Source organism: Halichoeres trimaculatus, unplaced genomic scaffold (assembly GCF_033239565.1).
Source record: "Halichoeres trimaculatus isolate MK-OKI-2021-1 unplaced genomic scaffold, fHalTri1.1 fHalTri1_scaffold_18, whole genome shotgun sequence".
Taxonomy (NCBI): Eukaryota; Metazoa; Chordata; class Actinopteri; order Labriformes; family Labridae; genus Halichoeres; species Halichoeres trimaculatus.
The window spans coordinates 10,934,848-10,960,560 of record NW_027437196.1 but is presented as its reverse complement, the minus strand read 5'-3'; the positions used below and the strand labels follow the sequence as shown (position 1 = coordinate 10,960,560).

At 39.7% G+C, this 25,713-nt stretch overlaps 1 protein-coding gene across 1 annotated transcript in view; it reads left to right on the top strand.

The window, feature by feature from the left end:
• dnajb6b (DnaJ heat shock protein family (Hsp40) member B6b) overlaps window positions 1–25,713 on the top strand; it is a 29,243-nt gene continuing 3,530 nt past the window's right edge. Inside the window, exons 1-8 of the mRNA XM_074693538.1 lie at window positions 1–161; window positions 9,043–9,163; window positions 12,212–12,321; window positions 14,386–14,457; window positions 14,607–14,711; window positions 19,422–19,559; window positions 19,645–19,795; window positions 20,741–20,811. Coding sequence (XP_074549639.1) covers window positions 9,099–9,163; window positions 12,212–12,321; window positions 14,386–14,457; window positions 14,607–14,711; window positions 19,422–19,559; window positions 19,645–19,795; window positions 20,741–20,811 — 712 coding nt within the window. The 5' untranslated portion in view covers window positions 1–161; window positions 9,043–9,098. The remainder of the gene's footprint in view (window positions 162–9,042; window positions 9,164–12,211; window positions 12,322–14,385; window positions 14,458–14,606; window positions 14,712–19,421; window positions 19,560–19,644; window positions 19,796–20,740; window positions 20,812–25,713) is intronic.

Sequence of the window (25,713 nt, the reverse complement as noted above, 5' to 3'; positions counted from 1 at the left end):
AGCAGCACAAGCAGCAGCACAGTGGGCTAGTCGCTATCAGTAGCCACATCACCAGCCTCATCAGCCACCAGCGGCTGCAGTTACAGGTTCCGCACTCAGGAGAACACCGGTGAACAGCTTCAGCAGAGAGGCCGTGGCTGGAGCTGACATTTGTTTTACAGGTAAGCACCTTTTTGATTAAACACATATATGCTAAATGAGGCTTATATGGCGTTGAGTGTTTCAAACTACCGTCGCCTGCGGTAGAGAAACCAGGAACCTTACATGTGGTGATGCTGTGCTGTGTTCGCAAACGTCGACACAATTAAATACCTTTTAGCGATAATAAACGCATATTTTGACCGTTAGTGACCGTTAAACGGTCGTTACGTGGGCAAACGACTGAGGGTCTTTTTATTTGCCTTAGCTTGTACATCAGCCAGTGTTATTCTTAGCTTGAATGTGAAAACCTGGGCAGTTAGCTTTAAAATTAGCCTTTTAAATGTTCTAGACTTTGTGATAGCTATGGGAAAGACCTAATGTGTTGAATGTATTGTGTAATTCTTGCTAAGCTAGCTTCATGTCGCCAATAAAGGTCTACCTCTATCGAGACTTCCTGTCTAAAATTAAAGTTACGACCTCACTATTTTTAGAGATGTTTTCACTCGTTATGTAACGTTATGGTTTTCTATAAGTATCCTCATTCTGTCTTGATATACATCTCAAAGATGTCCTAAGACTTATTAGAAGTTTTTATAGATCTCATGGGTCTATTGTGATTTTAGACGTATCTGTGATGCCAAATCGTCTTATGTAAACTGTGCTAACTTCCAGAATGTTCATGAATACAACCTACAGGAGAAGATCTTGCTTACTCCTTAACCTCTTAACTTAAAGTTTATGTAAAATAGTGGTTGCCATTGGTGTCAGGAGGTAATTTAATAGGAAAACATTAAATGGGCATCTAAATAAAGCTTACTGGTAATGAGCAAAAGATAATATTGGCATCATCTGCTCACATGAAAAGGTATTTGAAAATATACTGCCAACTTAAAAGGAAAAAAAATGAACCTGAAAAACATATGTTGTACAGTGTTTAACAAAAAAAGGTAAATGTTTGTTAAGTGGATTACATCACAACAATGTAAATACAGCCTACCTGTATTGTAGTTCATTTAAACTTATTAGAAGTACAGAAAAAACACTAATTCTTGTCCGAGTCTACTTTCAGTTTGCACATGCAGATATTTTCTTGCAAAGCTACACAGGAGAATTAATCTGTTAAGTTTTCCCTCCTGGATTTCACATATTTAAGAGTGTAAATGGATCCTTGGTCTGAGAGAACTATGCTCAAGCTGTTTACAGTAAATAAGCCATCTATGGATGATGCACTAGTTGAACTTGTCTGTTCTTATAGGAAATAAATACCAGAGAGAAGCAGGAGCCGCCAACAAGTTCTGAATGCATTCTTTGTAGTGACAGAATGACATTTAGCACACTGCTATGAGTCACTTCAGTAAACCATGTTGTCGTGTGTTGTCAGGATGTCATGTGTGCCTTTCTCTTGTCAGCCGTGGGTGATTTGACTTGTTGTGCTGCACTCAGAGCCTGGTTTGTTTGGTCTTCTTGGAGGAGAATGTGCCTGCAATAAAGGCAAGAAATCACAGATTTAAATCAAGATAAAACCTCAGCAGGTAATTAACTGGGGAGTAGCTGCATAGACAGACATTGTTAAAGCTTTGACATTTATGAGCCCCTTACCCATTCTGTCAATATCAGCACTGATACTAACAGGATAGACATAGCGTCAGTGCTGATAACATGTGACGGCCAGCATTGCAAGGGAAATTCCAGTAGAGCTGTAGGCATTCAATCCTGATCTTAATCTTTTACTGAACTTCTGCAGAGTGTGTCCCATAGGGCTGCTGAGGGGTGTAAATCAAATTTGAAAAAAAAGAAGAGATCTTAGGTTGTACATCTTACTTTTAGTAACAACTGTCGTGTTAGACTTTAAATGAGCAACATTCACTTGCCCAGTCCAGAAAAATGTCTTAATTTTTTCCCCACAGTTTCAAAAAATCCTGGAGGAAACCCTGTCTTTACAAAGACTTCAGGTGTCATTTGGCTTAATATCTTTAAATGAGACATTTTTTCTGGACTTGTCAGGTAGATGTTGCCCATAAGATAAAATAAGACATAAATACTGGTAGGGATGGGCACCGAATTAGGTACTTTTCTAGATACCGACTGAATTCTGTCGAAAGCACTGGGTAAAGTAAAAGGTACCATGTTAAGGTACCTAAATGCATCCTTGTGACTGTGAGGGAGAGGAAGAGTTGACAATTTTCCATGCTGGACATGAACACAGCATTGAAAGGTTACATTTTGAAGACTAAATATGTCAAATTGAAAAAAAAAGAGATTTTATTATTTAAAAAATTGATATTTTTTACCACATAATCACAAAAAGTACAGAAAATTGGTACCGTTGAGTACCGATACCGATTGCCATGTACTGGGCATTGGTGCTGTACTGTTTCAAATGTGAAAGGTACCCATCACTAAACACTGGCTATGATTCAGTTTTTTGACCACTCACCTTTGTTTTGAGCCTTTACAGGTATTTGCATTGGTAAAGGCTAATAATGACTATTTTGAATATGTCTTTCCATCTGCAGCAAACAGTTCTGATTTTTATTTAGTGTTGGCAGCTCAAGCAGCAAACTGGTCTAAAAATATGAGATAATGTAAGAGTGCTACAATCTGCAGTGTGGCTTCAGAAGTACCGGAAACCACATCAACCAAAAAAGACCAACTTTTTAACTCAGTAGTTGAGAAGATATTAAGATGACAACTTTACCCAATCAGAGACACGGCTCAGCTTATTGACAGGCAGGCGCCCTATAGTTGTTAGTGTGAAGGCTCAAAGCCCACCCTACTTCCAATATGGCTACATCCATTTATTGTAGAGTCTATGAGGTGGATACATCTTTGTGTAATAGTTTTAAAACATTGTGCAAGTGGAGATGAGTGCGACTCATCCTTGATAAGGTTGACTCTTGTTTGCACGTGGGGGGTCTAACGACACAAAGAGAAATGAGGATCACCATGAACTACATGCTTTCGTGTGATTCACCATTGCCTGAATTTGACTTTATTCGACTATGTTCTGTTGCACAATATTGCCCCTTCAAGGAGAATCTCCAAAATCCCCGCTGTGGATTCCTGCAGCTCAAATCACCCAGCAGTGGTTTAGCAATGACCTGCATTGTCTACTTTTGAAAGTCTTCTTTTAGGGATGCACCAATCAAAATTTTAATTCCTGATACCAATACCTGGGCTTTAGGATTGTCCAAATACCATACCAGGATCAGATTAGTGCATCCATACTTCATTTTACTGTCTCATAATAATTATCCATTTTATAATCTCTTTTGGTTTCTATTCACCTCATTTCAGAGCCAGCAAAGATTCTAACTCCCTTCCAAAAGTCCTGTCCTGCATAGGGGTTCCCCTGGATTCACTTAAGTTATTGAAGGATGTGTGGATAACAGGTTTCATCATGATTATGGTTACATTAAAGTCAGTTTTTGTACCATGATCATCAAAGTTAAACATATCCATTCCAATCAGTCAGAATATCCTATAACTGAACCTTTGTCCATTAAATTCACCAAAAAAAAGGAACATTCAATTTGATTAGATGTATTATGACAACTGGTCCCATGTAAACGTATTGGGTTAGTTAAGGGTGATAATTTTATGAACTTACTACGCCAAAACCAATGTTTGATTATTTTGAGATTCGATATATTCTGTTGGTATTTGTGTATCATCAGCCTAAAGAAGTGTTCATAACAATGCCATCAAAAAGACCAGTGTTTCTGGGTTGGACACATCAGTACTGTGATAGCAGCAGACGGATATATAAGACATCATCAGATTTTTTGGTGATGCTTGGCCTTGTGGATACAGCAGAGGTAGGGATCGGTACCTTTCACATTTGAAACAATACGGTACAGATGTCTGGTACCTGGCAATCAGTAACGGTACTCAACGGTACCAAGTTTTGGTACTTTTTTGTGTTTATGTGGTTAAAAATATCAATTTGTTCAATAATGAAACATAAAAAAATTTAAATTTAACAAATTTATTCTTCAATATATAACCTTGCAATGCTGTGTTCATGTCCAGCATGGAAAATCACCCTCTCTTCCACTCCCTCATAGTCACAAGGATGCATTTAGGTACCTAAACATGGTACCTTTTGATTTTACATGAATCGATGCCCGGTACTTTTGACAGAATTTGGTCGGTACCTATAAAAGTACCTAATTTGGTACCCATCCCTAAGCAGAGGTGTAAATAAATAGTTGTAACCCAAAATTAACATTCATATGGGAGAATATCTGACTCATTCAAGTCTAAGACCTGGTTCAAGTTCAAAATTAAGCGATTTCTTCTTTGACCTGTACTTTTCAGCAAAAGCACTCCAGCTAAATAAAAGTCTAAGACTGAAGTAACACGTCCTGTTTCTCTTCTGCACAAGTTTCACAGGTGAAGTCCACGCATTGACCCCTGTTTTCTCTTCAAACCACAATTAGAGACATGATTCATATAGTGCACTTGGTTTGACTTTCAATTTGTTGCTTAGGATGTTCTTTGAACTTTGATTCCAGCAAGCAGTATACCTTTACCTTTACCACAGTGACAACACAAGAAGAGCTTATCTGACAGCCGAAACATTTATTGGTTACTTTTATTTCCTCTTGAGATAAAACTCATTAAGAAAACCACAAAACAATGAGGAGTCTATCGGAAAAATGGGATCATTAAGAACAAATCATTTCACCGCAGATCCTTGCACAGCATTTACTTTAAAGATTACAACCCTAACCCTCAAATTTAACAGGTTTTCACTTCTTTAAATGTTAACATACAGTGATGGAGTTATTCTACCCATGAACTGATGCCTCTCTATAACCATCACTGTAGCATCATGGGACTGACTGACCTACATCTGTTGCTCACACGAAGTCCAGCAGGAATCCATCAGATCTGGGTTAGCCGTGTAAAGCTACCACAAGGCATAGCGCTGCACACTCATGCATGGATACACACACATACAGCCACTGCACATAAGCAGAAGTATCCACATGTGTGGCAGGCACAAGTGTCCATTAACTCCCATTGCTGCAGGGGGGCTGGTCCCAAGTGAGTGGGCTAGCGATGGATGAAGTGAGGGGGATGAAAAGACGGATGTTTAATCTGATGAGTCTAGAGAGTTGGTGAGATTTTATAGAGAAAAATGTTGCTTTAAATTATAGTGAACTGCTCCTCAGGATGAGGGATTTCAAAATCTAAGATTAACACATACAGTTCAACTTTATTTGCCTGTTCTGTTAAATCCAACAAGGAAAGAGAGGCTGGATAATGAAGCGCCAAAGGAATATAAAGTTACAGCCTGGCTCTGGCATTTGAAAGAGAAGAGTTCAGTGCCTGTCCAATCCAGAAATCACTCACCGGCTCTGCCATGTGCCAAACCGTCCACCCCCACCCAACCCCACATGCTCCTGAGTCCTAACACACACAAAACACAATCCAACGGCAAAGGCCACAGGTTATAAATAGCAAACAAACAGGACGCAGAACACCCCCTGTAAGTAGTCCTAACTGGTTTGTTTACCAGTTTAATCGCATTTGCAAAGGTATCACTTGATAATCAATGGATTCACTCCACTGAGGGTATGTTTTGTTTTTCCTTTTTTGTTGTGGTTGGTCTTCTGCCAGTGGATGTATGATTTTGGCCTGCCTGAGAAAGAAGTTGAAGCGTGGCATCTTTGGGTGTTTGTAGTTTCAGGCTTCATCTGAGTAAGTTTGTTCAGGTTTTAAATGTGGAAAGTGGACATGGCATTTTTCTTTTCTTTTAAATAGAACAAGATTCTTTAAGCTAAAACCTTCAGAGATTAACCTTTTTAAATATTTAGCTTTAATATGTGAGGAGAAACAGGTCCTGGAATAAGTGCCTGTCCTGACACATCACAGAGAGGAACCTGAAAACCAGAGCAGGCTCCACTTATGCAGTCTGGGTGATGAAATAAAACTCGTGACAGTCCTTCATCATTGCAAAAACACAAAAATGGGAAAGGCTCGTCCTAGTTTCAGTGAGGAGTTTTTCTCCCAACAACAGTGATATTAAACATCAGAAGTTTAACCATTACCTGAAAAAAGAAACAAAAGAAGTGAAAGTTTAGATTACTATTTCAAAGGTCATTATTAACTAACACTGACAGCTACAGACATCCTTTAAGGGACTCATAGGCAGCAACAGATGGTTACATTTTTGTTGAGGTAGGGTTTACAGATGCTTTAGATAACAAGTGACTGCTCGTTGATCTCCAAAGCTTTTTAAGTTACAGCTGTTACACATGAATGGCTTGTTAATGCAACTCGGTAAATACAAGCAGATGCTGTAGAAATAGATAGCTGGTATATTAGATCTGCTGTTGTTAGCTGCCTCTTTTTGTTGACAGGAGGAATACAAAAAGAATGGCTGGAATTTTGACTCAATTGCTCTATTACTGACTCAGGCTTTCCTGATCCAAGCAGTGCTTCGGGAGATAATTAGATCCAAAATCGTGCAGCGGACGTCTGTATTAGGGATGCACGATATTATCGTCACAATATCGGTGTCGGCAGATAAAAGCTTAAAAACACGTTTATCGATATTGGCAGATATGAACATTTCTGCCGATATGCACAGCTGATAATGTGCTATTCAGTTAGCATTATTATTATTATTTTCCATCTGAAAAATAGGCTCATTAAATAAAATGTAGCACTTCATTTATTTGCACTGCAGAGCTCTGTGTCTGTCACCAGGTTGTTACAGTAGCTCTAAAATAATCAAATGCAACATGGTTATGTTTAAAAATGCATTGTACATTTTAAGTTCATGTGATCTAAAGAAATTATTTTTCTGTATTTCAATAGTGAATGTCTTGAGTTTGAAAAAATAATACATTTCTTATTTATGGTAAAATCAAATGTTTTTTGTCTTGTTTTATGTGTGTTTTATGTGTGTTTCTTAAACAAATAAGACCGTCACAATAAGAGTAACATATAAATGCCAGTACAGGATAGACTTAGCTTTCTTTACAGTGAAAAAAACAAACAAACTTGTGATTATCGGTATCGGTATCGGCCAAAAGGGGTTTCGATATAACGGCATATCGGATATCGGCAAAAATCCAATATCGTGCATCCCTAGTCTGTATAATGGGATCCATCGGGGCATAGACAGCGCCACTCCAAAAACTGCATTAATTGTTCAAAAACTCGTGTTTTTCACCAATATTCCATCATGGTCCGCTCCGGGTTAGTCCTCTGCTGCAGTCTGTGTCACTCCAGACAGCGCTGTGTGGCTGTACCGACCTCTGAACTGACTAAGACTTTGTTTACGATTGCCCCTCCACGCATGCACAGTGCGGCTCATTGATTCAGGGGAGGACGGCAGGCTACATGACGACGCGCGGAGGGGCAAACGTAAACAAAGTTTCCGCTCTGACAACTAAAGTATGCCCACCTAGCAGCCAAATCAGCTCTCACCCTGACTGTGCAAAACTTGTAGCTTAAAGATCTTTTAAACTTTATTCTCAAAAATGTGTTGCCATAAAGATGGACATTTTAAAATTAGTGTGTATGTGGCTTCAAGTGGACACTGAAGGTACTGCACTTTCTTTTATTGCATCATATCTTATAACATCCCACCATATCATATTACTTGTTTCCACCTTTGCATGTTATCACTGTTCGATGAATGTCGCGTTTTTGTTGTCTTGCTTAGAAAAATGAAGCCACACTATAGATCCTTTTTGCCTACTTTTCGTGCTGTCCGCTATGTTTTTTCCCTCAAAGTCTCTGTTCTCGTTCGCGTAGCCTGGCTCTTGTGAGACCATTTTTTAAGGCACCTGGAAGAAAGGAATCATTCAGATAATCTGTTAATGTGGTTGATGGATTAAACCATTTGGAACCGTTTCTCAATTCCCATCCATAGACTGTATAAAACATGGACGTAGTCTCTGCGATGTCACCCGTCTGTCCCTGAAACTGTGACATGAAGCCAAGCCGCGGGCGCAGCCACATTTAATATGACGCCGGCTGTGAGTTTCCAACAGCTACAGGGCACCCGTCAGTCACGTGACTCGAGCTGTGTCTCTGATTGGACAATCAAACGATCCTGATGACTTCTAAACCACCGAGTTAGACAGAAAGTCACTCACGTACAGTGTGTGCCGATTGCGAGGTCAGTCTTTCAGACTCAAGCCGTTATTTGAACCTGGCTGTAAATATGCTTTTTAATGCAGTAAAAGTCTGTTTTTTTTTGTCTGTGTGTGTACATGACTTCAGAGTGAAACTGCTGCACGGCTGATTTGCTGGTTTTATGTGTGACTGTGGAACATTTTAGGACATTTAGGTGAAGATATAATAAATTACAAGCTAAGGGATGGTTTGCAATGTTTCTCCGTTTACTCTGCATAAGTGTTTTTCATCATGACTCTTATCCCATGTCTGCTTATCTACTTTTAAATCAAAATAGATTTGCAGTGCATAGCTTGATGCAGTCATGTGCTGGTACAGGTAAATTTCTCTCTGTTCTAATTTTGCAAGAACCAAAGAGCTTTAACAAGACAACCTGATGTTCTGATACTTTTTCATCAGACCTGTCCTGTCTTGTTTTTAGAGTCTCAGTCTATCTTTCTCCAAATTCTCAGAGCAGAACATGATTCACGTTTTGTGTTGGAGCCTCAGGGTGAGGGATGATCACCTGCCTATTATGTAATATCGCTGGGCTTGTATTAGCTTTGCTATGTCTCTATTTCAGTACAGGGATTGTTACCCTGCTTAATATCGTCGCCCCGTCCCTCCTCTTCACTAATTCAGCCCTCGGGCCGACGAGGCAGGATTCTCACCCGTCACACACGGCTACGCTCAGTTGCAGTTTGTTGGGCTTTATCTCTCCAAGCTAACATGTCTTAACAGAGCTTAACTTTTTCTCCACAGACACCACGTAGGGAACCTCAACATTGAACTTCCATCTCACACAGACAAACAGAGCCATGATGGAATACTACCAGACATTAGGAGTCCCAAAAAACGCGACGCAAGACGACATCAAAAAAGCGTAAGTGAGGCTGCTTGTTTACACTCTGGTTTTCCCCTGATGTTGTTGCTACATTGCCCAACACTGAGGGGTGTAATAGGTTAATTATATCCCCCTTGGGCTATATAAACTGACACAAGGAGGGGAACACAGAGCCTGCAATGCAGAAAGTTTCCACTCTATTTCCTGTAACCTTGCTGCTGTCAAATACCTTCCCCTTACACTCACCCAGCTCTCCAATCGCTCACTGAGCAGGCCAGTTCCAGTCAATCGCACTTCCTCAGGTTTCTCACTAACATGTTTTGAGTTCATAAATTAATTTCCTGTGAGTCAAAGTGCTTTTTTAGATGTTAAGGTCTGGGTTGAGTCTGGTGCTTGTGCTCCTTGAAGAATACTATCATGCTGTGAAATGCAGTAAATCGCTGCATATGAGAGAGAAGAAAGTAGAGTTAGACCATATGGCAAAAAACTGTATCACAGTATTTTTACCTCCACCTAGGAGGTTGTGTTTTTGCAGACTTTGTCTGTCTGTTTGTCTGTGAACTGCATAACTCATAAAGTAACAAACAGATCTTTATGAGATTTTCAGGAAATGTTCAAAATGGGATAAGGAAGAGATTATTAAATTTTGGAGGTGATCCAGATCACCGTCTGGATCCAGGATTTTTTCTAAGGATTCTTTATCATTTGAGATAGAGACATTTTCACCATATGTGTATATAACTCAATGACAAATGGTCGGATTGATTTGCAAAACAATACAAGACAAGGTCATGATAATTTCTGACAGATGTAAAAGTACAATCCAGATCCTGGCAATATTCTGGATACTAAGAATTGGAATATGAAATATGTACTGGGTCATCATCATTTTCAACACTGTCAGGTGACAAATTATCTTACAAACTTGCAACTAACGCCAAATTGTAGCAGACAGTCTGCTGAAAGGGAGTATAACATTAAAGTAGGACTAAAGTGTTGTGTGACAATCACAATATGCTTGGTGGAGGTCTGCGCTCACTGAGTGCTTTTCTAGTTTAAGATTGTGGCAGTATCACGGTATATTGCAGTATTTTTTTCTTTAATGAGATGGAGTTAAGTAGTGAGTGAATGTAATATTGGTCGGATGAAGAAAGTGGGGGAAAACAAATAAAATAAAAGATCAGATGAGGCGAACAATAGGAAAGGGCTACTTTGATAATCAAAAGTTATCTCGACTTGCGGCAATCAATAAGTCATGCTGTCAGCCTCTGACCCCAACTCTGTCTTTCTAATCTCTGGTTAATTTATTTACAAAGTGAGCAGCTCAGCTCAAGGAATGGTTCTAAAGTCCACCACTTCCTTTGATTGTCTTCAAATTTGGCACAAGCTTTCATTTGATGAATCCTAATGATATCGAAACAAATGGAGTTAAGATTTAACTCTTTATTAAGCTTTGTAAACAAGACAAAATATTTAATACTTAATATTTTAAAACCTGACTTTTCTTGTGCCAAAAGGTGGGTGGTTTTGTGTTTTTAGTAGGGATGCACCAATATAAAAATTTTGGCCAATACCAATATCCAATATTAATATTGCTGTTATGGTCGATAACTGATATTTACCAATATCAATATTGAAAAAAAAAATCTGAGATGATGTGTTGCGGTAGTTCAGAGAGAAAAAGCGGCGTGATTGTGAGAAAAGGCAACCATGGAGAGGATCAAAGAATGGAGCGCTTGAGATGAACGCGATCAAAAAAGTAATTTTTGTCTGCTTTTTGGATCAAAAACAGGAAGAGAGACATGAAAGAAGAGAATCCACTCTTCTTGGGTAGTTTTGGTGTTTTCATAGTCATAGAAAACAATGTTATTTGGGTCTTGAAAGATCGTTCTAGATGCTCTGAAAATGGCCAGCAGCTAATGAGTAAATATCAGCCCACTTTTACACATCCGCCAATGCCGATATGTTAAAAAAATGACCAACATTGGCTGATCCCCATATTAATACTGATATATTGTGCATCACTAGTTTTTAATATTGATAGACAGGTATAAAACTGGGATCAAACATCCATTGCCATCTTTGAAGTCAAAGGTGTTAGTTTCTAGACATTAGCATCGAGCTAAAAGGACTGTGTCCATGTTCATCAGTTCAAGTCACATTTGGGTTTTCTTAATTTGGTGTCCAGAGAAATACTTCCAAATCATAATTATAAAAAAGGAACACTTGGACGTTTATTAAAAGCTGAGCTGGATCCGTCTTGGCACTTGCGAATATGCCAGAGTCTGAAAACCAGCCAAAAACATAATGTCCCATGTCAGCCAAAGGCGGTTGTTAAATGTAATTAAATCCAACTTTTAATGTCAGAGTATTTTAATCCTCAGTTCTTCACATGAGACGTCTTTGTGATCTCTCTCCAGCATCCATCTGGACAGTAGGATGAGCACGTTTAAGCTGAGCAGGGAGTTTTCAGATTGCTATCTTTGCTTTTTACGAGAGGACCTTTTAGCACAGAACTGGCCCCGCATTGTTAGCCCAGCCTGTCCACTATTGACAGTCAGATAGTGTCGCAGAGATTACAACAAAGATCTGGACTACACTGACTATTCACCACAGAAAAGACAATCCATGGATTGCACGCAGCCCTTTTCACTGGCTGACCCACAAGTCTGAGTCTCGTCCACAGCGTCTTTGTGTCCGCTGCCGGTGCTGCTGTGGGGCTGCGGACACAAACAGCTGATGCAGCGTAAGTGGCTGTGCGAGCGCCGACACAGCACGTCACCAGAGCTCGGGCTGTCTTTGTTATTTCTGCTGGGGAGGGGAGAAGGACAGAGAGTGTGTGTTGACAGAGTGGTGGTGGGGGTTTGTATGTTTGGTGTAGGCATGGTTGCCAGCCTAAAAAAAGACTCACACGTGGATCTGTAAGTCTGATAGGAGCATGTCTGTTACACATACATTCATATTTTCCACCCTGTGTCTGTTCCAAGAACTGATGGATGTACTCATGATAAAGTGACATACATTGTGTGTAAGCTTCTATTTCAGTGCATATGTCTGTGTTTTCACTGGGCTGGATGTGGATCTCAGTTACAGAAAACTGGCGTTAAAGTGGCATCCAGACAAAAACCCGGACAACAAGGAGGAAGCAGAGAAGAAGTTCAAAGAGCTGTCAGAGGCATATGAAGTGCTCTCAGATGGTGAGGATGTTTCTGCTGTTGTACGTCATGGCTGTTCTTTCAATTTATTGCTTCCAAATTTAAACATTTTCCTACAGTATCTCCGCCGAGAAAAAGTAGGTTGCATCCAGAGTCTAGCTTTTAAACAGTCAATCTTCAGCGTTGGCTTCACTTTCAAAACTAGGAGACGTAGGCCTGGTCTCTAGCTCTGCATTGATTCTACACCAACACAGTTTTTACTTCTATGTTCTTTTGCGCTGATGTGTCAGCGTCCTATGAAGTAGATCTGGGTAATTGTGGCAAAAATCAAAATCACAATTAAGCGAATCTTGTACCTCGATTTCTGACAGTTAATGCAAGGGATGCACCGGTACCAATCCTGGATCAGCACCATGGATTGTCATTGTTGGGAAGGGGCCAATCCATGGTGCTGATCCAGGCCGAACCAGCTCTATGTCTACTTTTTTTCAGCGCTCTTAGCTCTTGGATACTTGATAAGGTACCTCTGATGCACTTCCTTTGTTTTTTGCTGCATTACAAGTCTACAGGGTAAAAGTTATTTAACACTGGTATCAGTCGATACCTAAAGCCTAGGTATTGGTATTGGAACCAGTAAAGCTGGATCGGTGCGCCCCTGGTTAATGCATGATTATCCCACTCTCAACTTAATTTATTCTGTAAACATCTGTACAATTTTGAAACAAGGAACTGAAATGAACATGCACAGATGAACAATTAAATTTTCTATTGAAACGATGGACTTGAATACACACATCTAGAATGAAAATGTTTTGTGAAAAAAAACAACACATTTTCGTAAGGGGAAAAAGTAGAAAAACTTGTATTTGTTGCAAGCAAAATACATAATTTTGATTCTGCAGTGTTTACTCAGAAAAAAACTTTCGTCTTATGAAAAAGGTACTTCACTACTTCTTGGTCGATGTCATCCTTATCGTAGCTAAAGTGTGTTTGAGTTTTCTCACATGATGCTTCTGTTTCATTCTTTCTACCTCCTTCTTTACACCAGATGTGTCTCTGGTCAGACTCTGCTTTTTTGCGTCTTGACTGCGTGCTCTTTTGCTGCCCCAAACCTGTTGACTCTTGACCTGGCTGGGCTCAATATGCCGGTTTGTTGTTATGGTCAAGTTAAATATGATCTGGCTTTGACACGGCTTGATTTATTTTGAACGTCACTGGGTGTTCTTAGATTATTTCCTGTCCCACTTGATTCTCTTTTTGTAAATCAACATGTCACAGCAAGATTAGGGCTTGAAAAGAAACCTATTTGAGCTGCTGCTGTGATGGAGCAGAGTCAAACCAGAGACACATCTGGTGTATTTTTGGCGATACAGCAAACCTCATCATGTATGAACCAAAATTCTATTGTTTATTGAAATGAAAACTGTAAAAGATGGAATTACGGAAATGCTGGAAATACAGGGAACACGATCTCATTCAGTGGGTCATTTGCAGAGCTTGAGCCCCATGGCCCATCAGGTCAAGTAGGCCTTTGCCATGGGGTACAGGCTTGAGTCCCCCTTTTTTAGCATTCCACAGTCTTATTTCTCTTACTTAGTTTTATGGTGGCAATACTAATAATTCTGTAACCGTAAAGTTGGGATTCAAATGTAGGTGAATAGAAAACATCAAAGGTTAGAACAGCCTGTACCACTCTCATAGGTTTAATTTGCAGTCACGTTCCACAAATTTAGTTCAAGAGAGCATTAGTAGCTTCTAGCACACAGTGTCGGGATTGTTCTTGCAGAAATGTGTGGGTCACGTGCAGAGTTCTTTTCATAAGCTGTAAGTAGTTTGATCTGAACGCTATAAAACTGTCGCTGTCACATGTAGATGACCTAAAAGCATCACCTGGACAACATGTTGACAGACTTCTCATCAAAATAATTAGTCTCAGGGAAAAGTAAGCATTAACAAAGGTGGTGAGTTTGATTCAGGGATATAAATCAAAGCCTTGGACTTTATCTAAGTTGTAGACTGAATCACGACAGGGAGGTTTCTCTATCTATTTCTCTTTTTCTTTTATTACTTTATTTTTGATCCTAAGTCCAACTCTCTCCATAACAGAAAACAAGAGGAATATTTATGACCGGTACGGCAAAGAAGGCCTTTCAGGAGGAGGCGGAGGAGGAGGGGGAGGTAAGGACATGTTTTTTGCTGTGGAGATGATTTAGTACAAAAATTAGCTGCCAGTTGAAAAAAAAGCAGTGTATTCATCCAAATGTAGCACAAATCACTTGGTTTCACTTTGTATTCCCTGTGATCATGTCTGATTCAATGTTTTACAGGAGGCCATTATGATCATTTCGGCGGTGGTGGCTTTACATTCCGTAATCCTGAGGACGTTTTCAGGGAATTCTTCGGCGGCAGAGATCCATTCGCAGATTTCTTCGGTGAGTTCATGCTGTCCCCCTGGTTACACGGGACTTCCCTGTTTTCACAGATGAGTTGGGAGCGTGCAGCAGCTATTATTAACTGCACAATTTTATCTGGTTAAAAATATGCTCACATGTGACCTGAAGAGCCTCGAGAGAGACGGGAGCAGAGTCGAAAGTCCTGGAGGCTGCGGTCTTGTATCACACTGATATTTTATTTCCTAATTAGTGCCAGCTAGCTGTTAGCTGTTAGCTCCTGCTGCGTGGAAATGAGGAAAATGGAGACACAGAAAACCTTCTGTAAAGCTCGGTCACGATCCCCCACTAGGAGGGGTCGCAGTGCAATGAGCATTTCACTTTCACCTCAGGAGGTCATCTACTGCTAAATGTCACATGTTGGAAAACGCTTTGTTCCTCTGCTGGAGGTTGACCTCAGCTCTAGAGTGTAACCTCCGTCTGTTTATCAGGCTTTTCACTGACCTTTTTATTGAATCTTGAATATCAAACTGTGTTATAATAGTGATGTTTTTTACTGTGTTGAAATGAACTAGTGAAATTGATTCAGAGAGTAACAGGAAAGAAAAAGAACATAAATATCAAGGCTCACAGGTAAAAATAAACAGGAAGTTCAGTTAAAAAGTATTTTAGCCATTTCACCTATGCTTTTTGCACAATTTGTCAATTGTTTAATTTGCAACTATTGCTAAAAACTACATTCAGTTATTCAATTATTCAAATAGCTGTCATGGAAACACTCAAATTTTAAAGAGGGGTACTGTTTTTTTGTTTTTTTTTGCTCGGTTTGTTGTATTTTAGTGTTTTAAAAACAATCTGTGTTAAAATATTGAATGTCAACATGTAGCATTAGAAAGTTTTGAAAATCTCAGGGGAACATGTTGAAATGATCCCAAAATGAGACTGAAGACTGCTCAGGATGTCACATGAGATTTCAGTGAGATCAACTCAAGCTGTGACATCACAAGTTGGTGAGTCTCCTTAAACTGAAATATTTTATCAAGTTAAACAGAAAAATACAACTTAGTTATATGACAACAGGGAATGCTTGGCTCTGGAATATTTAAAGAGACAGTACCTGGATGGATAGGTTAAGACCCCAGCCTGAGAGAAATAAATATTTATAAATATATTTGTTTAAAATCGTGTAAAGACACCAAAGAGCTATCAGAGACACAATATAAAGCCTGAAAATTTAGCATGATACCCTTTTTTATTTCTTTTAAGGTTATTAAAGTCCCTGAATTCCTGATATTATCTCAAACTATCATGGGTTTCAAGGTCTCACAATATCCGTTTGCCTCCCAGATAATTGATTTTTTTTTAAACAGCAATAGGTAGCTCATGAAAGTAAAACTTCATAGTGGCCATCCAGCTTTTCATCTGCATGTTTCTCACCGTTGCTATCCGATTTGACAGTTGTGGTCATGTTTTTGCAGAGATGCTTTTCAAAGCAGTTCCTCTCAGTGGTCTCAAGAGATTTTCATCTCCCTCTCTTTATCTTTGCACCACTTCTCTCTGCATTTTTCACTGAAGAGCAAAACAGTGGAAGGTTTTTGCTTTTATGTAACCCTCAAAAGATATCCCACTCCCTGGTTAGTTTGCCAGTGCTACTGTTCTACAGATTCTTTCTCATGAAATTAAACACAACAGTAAATTAAAAAGATGAAAACTGTGAGATATTGAAAATAAGAAAAAAAAAACAACCTGAAAGCTCAGAGACTAAAAATGTGGAACATTCAAAAAAGTGATTTAAAAGGCGCTAAAGCCTGTGTGTTTGAGTCTGTATGGTTTGTCCTGAGTTGTCTGGGTTCAGCAAAAGGCTGATTGAAAGGCATGTGTACTTCACCCCGTGTAGCTCTAAATATGGAGTTCAGACGCAGGCAGAGGATGGATTTGAAAGTCTGCATCACTCTACTGGAATGCTTTCAAAAATAGCTTCTGTATTAAAACAAAAGCAGATGTAATAACGCAGAGGGAGTGTGTGTGTGTGTTTGTGCGTGTGTAAAAGCAAATGGAAATTGACACGAGCATGGCTGGGACACAAACTCACAGGAATAACTGTAATCTGATACACAAGGTATAAAACTTCTGTTTTAAAACAGGAAATGAGCTGGAACTGCTACGGGACATGGACTGTTTGTTCTTTGGGACAATAAATGTGTTAGTGTTGTATTTATTGGCATGGATTAGCTTTAGTGAGGGGGAGCACAGCTGCTGTTTACTCTTTTCAGTAAACAAGGAGTGTTTAAAAAAAGCCAAAGTGTAAAGCTGTCAGCACCGTCGCACAGAGTACAGTTCAAGTTCTGTTCTGACCTTTATTGTGCTTGGCTGGTAGGAAACTGGAGACAGCAGAGCATCAATCTTGAAAGGCTTTTTTTTACACTGTATCAGATTATTTTCTCTGAATAGACGGACATATAAAGTAAAATATCTAACTTTTGCTTGACGTAACAGATGCTACAGTTTATTTTAGTTTGTCTTTATTTTATTCTTGATAACATAAAAAATATATGCACATTACAAAACAAAATAAGTCTCACATTAAATACAAAGGAGCAGAAAGAAGAAAAAGTCTTATAGTATCAGCCCCCCTCACTCACACAGTGCTTAAATAGACACTTGACTAGACAACCAAAAATAAGGCTAGCATGCCTTTAGCTTTGCAAAAAGAATAAAGTAAAATTACAGTAACAACAATAATGATAGTACGTTTTCTTTTTTTACAGAATAACAATAAGCAAGGCAACCCTTAATTGTAAAATTATAAGTGCAACTCAAAGTGATACTCCGAGATGGAACAAGTTGGGTCCTATCACAAGGTTTAGGGCAGAAATTACCCCTACAGCAGTGATTTTGTGCAGCAGAAGCCCAGAGCGCTCGCACCAAACACCCCCTCCCTGCTCCTCTGCCGGTTTCCTCTGCACTCAGACGGGGCCGTATTTTACTTGACCAAAAACACAAATAAACGGACTCCCGACGAAAAAATCTGATATAGGTCTGCATTCACGCTTTATTTAGAGAATTTTCAGCGCGTTACTTTCACACAAAAACACTGCTAAATAAGGCCCTAGTTCTCATCGTGTCGTAAAACGACGCTACCTCTGCTGTTTTTGGTCAAGTAAAATATGGCCCCGTCTGAGTGCAGAGGAAACCGGCTGACGAGCAGGGAGGGGGTGTTTGGTGCGAGCGCTCTGGGCTTCTGCTGCACAAAATCACTGCTGTAGGGGTGATTTCTGCCCTAAACCTTGTGAAAGGACCCAACTTGTTCCATCCTGGAGTATCACTTTAAGTGCAGAATACATTAACAAAAGAAAAAATAACCAAAAGAAACTCTTTTTGAGATAAATGGTAATAGTATTATTATTTTGCCCTTTTATTTATCTTTTTTTTTTTATTTCAAGTGCAAGGTTAAGAGTATATTTCATTACTGTATTTGTTTATTTGATGTTTTTAATTGATTTTTCAATTTTAAATGCACAGACAAACATTGGAACAGAAAAAAAACACATAGCAAAACAGAACTATCAAACAAAAAAATCCTGCCCCAAACTAACAGAGCACGCAACGCTGTCCGTATTCAAAAGAAGAATTAGTAGATGAAATAGAGAATGAAAATGAAAAGATGACAGGACACAGGTAAACAAAAGCACATACAAGAAATAAACAGTTACTTCTCCTGCAAGAAAGAGTGAAGTGGTTCCCAGGTCCTCCAGAACTCGTCTGGTTTTTGATTAAGATCATAAGATAACTTCTGAATTGGAATAAGAGCAGAGATCTGTGAGATCCACGTGTTGACTGTAGGGTCCTGAGGAGGTTAAAGACCTGTTTTTTGTTGTTTTTGTCACAAATGTGCCCTTACAAAAAAGGGAAATTGATGCTTTTGTTGCCTATAGCAGTGTTGTAAAACAGAGCAGATCTATAAGTATATTCTGACTGTCAGGGTCAGTCACTCATCCCTCTCTTTGGTCAGTAAACAGAGGGGTGGGGGTGCGTCAGTGCTGTCTCTGTGGGTTTGACCACAGACTCAAGGCTCAACTGTGCAAATGAAAAAGAATAATTACACGATTGGATACAAATAATACGGATTTGTGATTTTTTTCCCCATTTTGTTTTTTTTTTCCCACTTTCAGCTCATTTTTCAGAGCCCCAATGGCATGGTTCTGTGTTGTATTTAGGTGTGGCACATTTTTTCCCAGACTTAATCCCAGTCTTTGTGTTTGACAGCTCATCTTTGAAGTTCTGCCGCGCCTTTGCTTTTCTCCCACCTGTCTCTCTATGTCCTCTGATCATGTACACACAGTCAAATCCAGTGTTTGAGCAGCACATCTGAGCCTTCACGTCTCCACTTCTTTCCTCAGCTGACGCCTCATGATGTCTTCTTTTAGAAGTACACCAGTGGACAGGGGGGTGCTTTTCTTCTTGTAGCTGTCTCGATACTTTCAAGGTTGAAGGAGGAATCTTCTTTTGGGAAATGGTGCCAGTGATCCAGCCTGATCCTGCTGGGTTGACCCAGATTGGCAGCACGCAATTAGTTGCATGTCCACAGGGTTTTAGGAGGGGAACTAGTGGTGGGCAATTTGACAGTAGAGGAATTTTTTAAAAGGTTGTCACACATGTTACAAACCTATGCTTACATCTGACCCTTAAAGTCTTTAAATGTTACTTTCTGATTCCAAAATCTCTAATGTCTCTGTGTATTTCCTTCCACAGCTGACGACCCCTTCGATGACTTCTTTGGAGGCAGTCGCAGTCGTCAGAGGGGCGCAAGCCGCAACAGGATGGGGGGATCGCTCTACGGTTTTGGAGGCTTCCCATCCTTTGCGCCTGCTTTCTCAGGGTTTGATTCAGGTAATCATCACGGCGATCAACTGCACACACTCTAACATCACTTCTTTTTCATCTAATCTTTTCCTTGAACGTTTTCATTTTGTAGGTTTTAACTCATTTGGAGACATGGGCGGAGGAGGCTTTACATCCTTCTCTTCATCATCTTTTGGTGGTGGCGGAGGAGGCGGGATGGGTAACTTCAGATCTGTATCGACCTCCACAAAATTCATCAACGGCAGAAAAATCACTACAAAACGGTACTTTGATCAAAGAAACAGTGCTTTGCTTCCTCACCTAGTAAGATCATTGCTTTCATGTTTGTGCAAAACATTTCAGAAGCAGTTTTTGAGCTCAGCTTAACTTAGCATAAAAAACAGGGACAGGTTTGTTGTGGGACTTTTAAATGTAACTAAAGTTGGTCTAACACTTAAACTCAAACCAAAGTGTGAAAACTGTCGGTTGTGTTTTTGAAATGGGACTATTTGACATGTGTGCCTGTTTTTGAGTACATTTACAAAACTGGAAACTTTTTTCCTTGTTTGGGCTAAACAGAAACAAGCTTTAAAAGTGCCACAAAGAAACTTGGTCAAGTTGGATTTAATCAAGCCAACAGCCACCTTTTTTTTGCTATGTCCCTGCCTTCCTTAGCTTTTTGTTAGCTTGTCAGCAGTAGCTTTGCCTCTACCATCCAGACTGCACAATAAAAAGCCCCGTTTCCACCAAGCGGTTCAGTTCGGTTTGTCCCAGCACGGCACGCTTTTTGTGGCGTTTCCACTGACTGATCCCGCGACGGACCCCCAAATAAGACGAGCCATTCCACTTTTTGGCACCCTTCCGTTGGGGTGCCAGACTAAACCCATCCGAGTACACTGTGTCACGCTGTAATGGCGTCATAGTATTAGGTTACTGATGTGGCTGTCGGCATCCAGCTTGCATGACACCTACCGCGAGGGGGCACAGTTGGCTGTGGAAACGCAAACAAGACCAAGCTTAACCAAGCCAACCCGTACCAAACCGTAGTGATATTAACCAGACTGCTTGGTGGAAACGGGGCTTAAGTGAGGGTTTGTGTCTTATTTTAAGTAAAATTTCCTTATTAGACTCAATATGAGTGACATTCACCTGAAAAGTCCAGAAAAAGTGTCACATTGCTTCCTCCATAGATCTCTTTCCTAATGTTGCTCTGTGTCTTTGTGTGACAGGATCGTGGAGAACGGCCAGGAGCGGGTAGAGGTGGAAGAGGACGGTCAGTTAAAATCTCTCACAGTAAATGGTAAGGAGCAGCTCCTAAGACTGGATAACAAGTAATTATCTCACCACAGCATTCGAGAAACATTTTCACACCTGGAAAAACTCGCCCAGTGACTATGTTTGCTACTGGCCGTTGGTCTCTCCTCTCTTTGTCCTCCTGCATCTCATTCCTGAAGAACATTTTAGCTTAGCTGCAAGGAGAGGCGAGCGTGGTGCTCACCTTGTTTGTATATTTGTATTTATTCCATTATTACAGGGGGACCATCTTGCTGGAATTTGTGTTTTTGTTGAATACAATAACTGAATTGTACTTTTATTTCTGCCATGTGAACAAAGCTGGGTACGTGCTCTATCTGTATTTCTTTCTTTTATGAATTGGATATTGTCTTTCTAAGTGTTGCAGGAAAAACAAACGCTGTACATTGAGATGTACGCATGTCTTTTTTTTTTTTTGCTCTTTTCATTCAGCCAATTTAACAGAAAGTGAATGGTAAACGCTTAACCACTTTGCCCTAATGTCTTTAACTTGAACTCCACCTTGCTAACCTGTTAGCTGTTGCCATGTTCACGCGTGTGTACTATGAATGACATATATTATTAATAAATTAATAATTTTAATGTGCATTTTATATCTTACCTTTGCATTTCTTTGAGAAATTTGAGATTTCCACTGGGTCTTTCATTTGTTTCTGCATGACTGCTGATTCCAGGAGGCTGCTTCGTAGTTCTACGATAACTCTCTGCACAACACAAACCATTAACAGAGAACGCACAACACATTACACTGTTTCCGGACAGCCAGGGGAATTTTCAGTCTTTGTAAAACCAAAAAAATAAAGAAATAAAATATTCAGATTTGGTCAATAAAGTTGGATTTGTGGAATGTGGAGGAAAGGCTGCTGCAGTCACCTGGTGTCTCTTGTGTGATGTTTCTCACTCTGCCTGGATCTATGAGGTTTGTGTATGTGTGTGTGCCTGTGCCTGATCACATCCTAAACCTGCTTCACACGAACTGCAGTGACGGAAAACACAGCGCCTGTTTCTTTTTGAACACTCACCCATCATACAGCGCACGGTGTGTTCATTATTTTAACCTACTAATGCCTCCATCTCAGTTAAAGTGACTCACAGGGTTTGGTCAGTGCCACTACAGGAGAGTGGAAACTGGTGTGCTTTTACTGAAACAATCTTTAATCTGCGAGATCGTAAGGAAGAATTTACTTTGTTTTCAGCGACCACACACCCCAATCCCAGAAGCAAGAGGTGCTTTTTTTTTCTTTTCCCTTTTTTTTCTTCATGGTAGGTATGGTTTACCTCTGAACCAGTGAGAAAGGAAACACCCACCGTCAGGATTCACGTGCCCTCGTGGTGTGTTGGTTTCTCCTCAGCCACTCCCATCAGGACATTTCTAGAAACAGAAAATGAAATCAGCCAGGACACAAATACAAGCTAAGGATTTTGGCTGATAAGAAAATTAAGTTAACGTCTATCTCCTTAACAGGGAGTCTTATCCTCTTACTCTTGAAATCCAATGTGTGTTAAAACCAGTTAAAAAGCTGCAGCTTCCAATTCAGTGTCCTATAAAACTTAACAAGTTTAAAGCCAAAATTAAAAGTGAAATTGAGCAGAGGAGATAATTGCAGCTGGCTGAGAGGTCACTGTGCACAGAGAGAAGTCTGTGTGAGTGAATGCGTGTGTGTGTGTGTGTGTGTGTGTGTGTGTGTGTGTGTGTGTGTGTGTGTGTGTGTGTGTGTGTGTGTGTGTGTGTGTGTGTGTGTGTCTAGAGGAATGCGCTCTGGGCTAGTTTATTTACACAAGCCTCTGCATATTTTTGAGACAGACAAGTAAGGAGTACTGGAGGGAGAAAAGGGCAGGGTGAGGCCTTTAGCTGTGCTACAGTACAGAACTACAGTATGCTGTTCTAACACGGTGATTCATAACACATTATTAAAATGGTATAATCATATTACAATGCCAGACCTGTGTGTGGGTGTTGGCGGAAACATTTTCTTCAGTTACGCAGTTTTTAGTAATATTATTTTTTCCCTCTTTTTCTCACCAGTTGATTGGAGCGGCGTCTGCGCTTGCGCGGGTCTGTTGCTAGGTGACACTGCAGCTCTGCGCCAAAGTATCTTAAAGTGCATTTTCCTTCCGTTAACATCCATCTTTTAAAGCTTTTATATGATGTATTTTTTTTACTTATACGGAACCAAAGAATCGAGATAAGGAGTGTCATGTAAGTGTGTTTTCAAAAACAAGCAGAAAAGCTAAAATAACATTTATTTGACGTTAGTGAGAAGATAGCAGAGGCTCATGAATAGTTGAACAGTGTTGCTGGGGCAGGAATTTTTTTTTTGTATGATAGCGCCCTCTGTTGGAACAATAGCGGCATTAACACTGTGATTTATTTACTATACCTTTATGTCATAAATATGATAATACTAAATTAAGTAATAAATATTTAAATAGACAACATATTTTGATTTCTTGTACACGTTCAAAGGGAGTGAAAATAAGTCAGGGGTCTCATTGATTTCCACCCCTCCTTTGTTGTTAATTAAGAAGTAATAATTCAGTCAGTTTTCTTTAAAAACATAATAAATACTATTTGTACAATCTCTTTCACTTAATTCCTAAATCATTCTATGAATTATGAAATAATTTATCTTTACTTATCGTCCTATATGCAGGTATACGTATAAATTAGCTTTTAAAAATGTGTAAATTTGTTCAATATATATCTTAACCCCAAAGGACCTGTTACCCTTATATAACTATTGTCTATACTTACATATGTGCACAATTCATCTTCTAAATCTATATAAATATCTATACACCATAACATAATACTCTACAAATACATACAGTATACATACCTATCTATACACGCATATAAATACAGTAATTTGTATTCATAACCTTAAAACACATCTACATATATATAAGTACTATTCAAACATATACATGCCACCCATCAAGAGACATTTGAATTTAAAGATGTACCACAAGTGGCCACTAGATGTCAGTGTTTCTGTACAAAAGACAGCATGGTATGACAGTCTTCAGTGATCCCAACTCTAGCCTATATCACAGTCACTAATTTGAAATAATGGGAATTTTTACATTATAACTCTTTATGTGGGATCTTGTTTTTTCTTCTCAATTTGATATTTTTGCTAATTAAATGTGAATTCTTTATCATTACATTCCCCTCCTCTCTCCCTCTTCATCCATCCAATCCAATATTACAACCAACACTGTGATTTCCTGTCCTGGACTCTCCCCCCTGTAATGAAAGATGGCTTCCTGTTGGCAGAAAAGAGTATCCGGTTAAACCCTCCTCCACACTCACCTGCCCCTCCTGTCTGCTTGATGGCAAAGCATGAAACATCAAATAGGGCCGCTGGCCACTTTATGAACGATGGCAAAGATAAGCTGTCAGCTTCTGTTTGGCCATGTCTGAACGAGGACTCAGACCGTATCTCTGTGCTGTAAAGGCACATCAGCACGGCAGCAGATGTGTTGAACTGTGGGAAGGTGGGTTGTTGAAAAGAATCTGGCCCACAGTTGTAGTTGTCATAAAGGGTTAGCGTCTGCCTGAACAGTGATTTGTTTTCGACTTTAGGCTCCTGATATCTAAATTTGAGGCTGGTTTTGTGTCAGGTGGAATCTTACCACTACACCAACTGGGCCTACAACAGTCAAGACCATTGTCACTCTGGAGGTGAAGTAAAGCTGTAGTCTCACACATATTGGCTTAATCCAGCTGTCTAACTTCCCCTGATAGGATCACTGGACAAATGCAGGTTTAGATTAGTTGTTTTTTTCTCCCCAAAGCTCAACAGAAAACAAATAGTTGCAGCCTTGAGAGCAAAGCCACCAATTGTCCTGTTTCTGGTGCTCCACTGGGGGCTGGTCTCCCCTCACAGAGGTCAAATCCATGTGCAGGACTGTTTTGCAAAATGAAGAAATCCAACTCCAGGGGCTAAGGCAGGATGAATCACCTTAAAGTGCAGGCAAGAAAATAGAGTAAAAACTGAGCCAATTTCAACCCTAACACACTCGAAAAGCATAGTGACGTAGCGCGAGAGAGCAGTAATAAGATGTCTGCTCAGGGGGGATTGGAAAGCCAGGTACGTCTTTGTCTTTGTTAGAACGTGTGGGCGTCTCTGAATGGCTCCAACCTTTCCTTAAAAGAGAACAGCGTACATGTAAAGAGAGTATTTATGCTATAGAAAACAAACCAACTACCTGTTAAGGGTATAATGTTCTTTAATGTGTCTCTCTTTGGTGAAAATAAAATCATATAAAATGTGTTTTAAACATTTTACAGCAATATAAAAAGAAATATTACATATTAAAAGAAATAAAGAAGAGCAAAGCACAAAATGAAATAGTATATATTTTTTAAAATAAACATTGAAAAAAGAGAAAATCATAACACAAAATCCTCAAGCTTGGTAGGCAGCCATATCCCAAACTTTTCCTACCGTGACCCAAAAGTCACAAAAAACTAATTCAGGGAGAAAAGAAAACAAAATTATTTTCGATCTTTTTATGATAATGGAAAAAAATTGGCATCTTGAAGTAGTTTTTGGTTTTGGATAGGACTTTCACACCCCCCACTTGGGGAGGCAAAACAAAACAAAAAATTAGGGTTGTCTTTTTTTCCTGTGTCTAAGTTTCTTCTCCTTCTTCTGACTTTGGCCCCGCACATGTTCAGTAATATGTCTAACAAAGCTGCTGTGTCTCTAATGACTCATGTTGCGTTTAAGGCCCGTCCATGTCACTTCAGAAATGCTGCTTTAGTTCCTCCTCCAAACAGCACCAGGTTCAGCTAGGCGAGCATCTGGCCCCCTTTCTTCTCCTCTCCACCGCCTTAATTACACAACACAATGGCGATGAGATCTGCCTGTAATCTTGC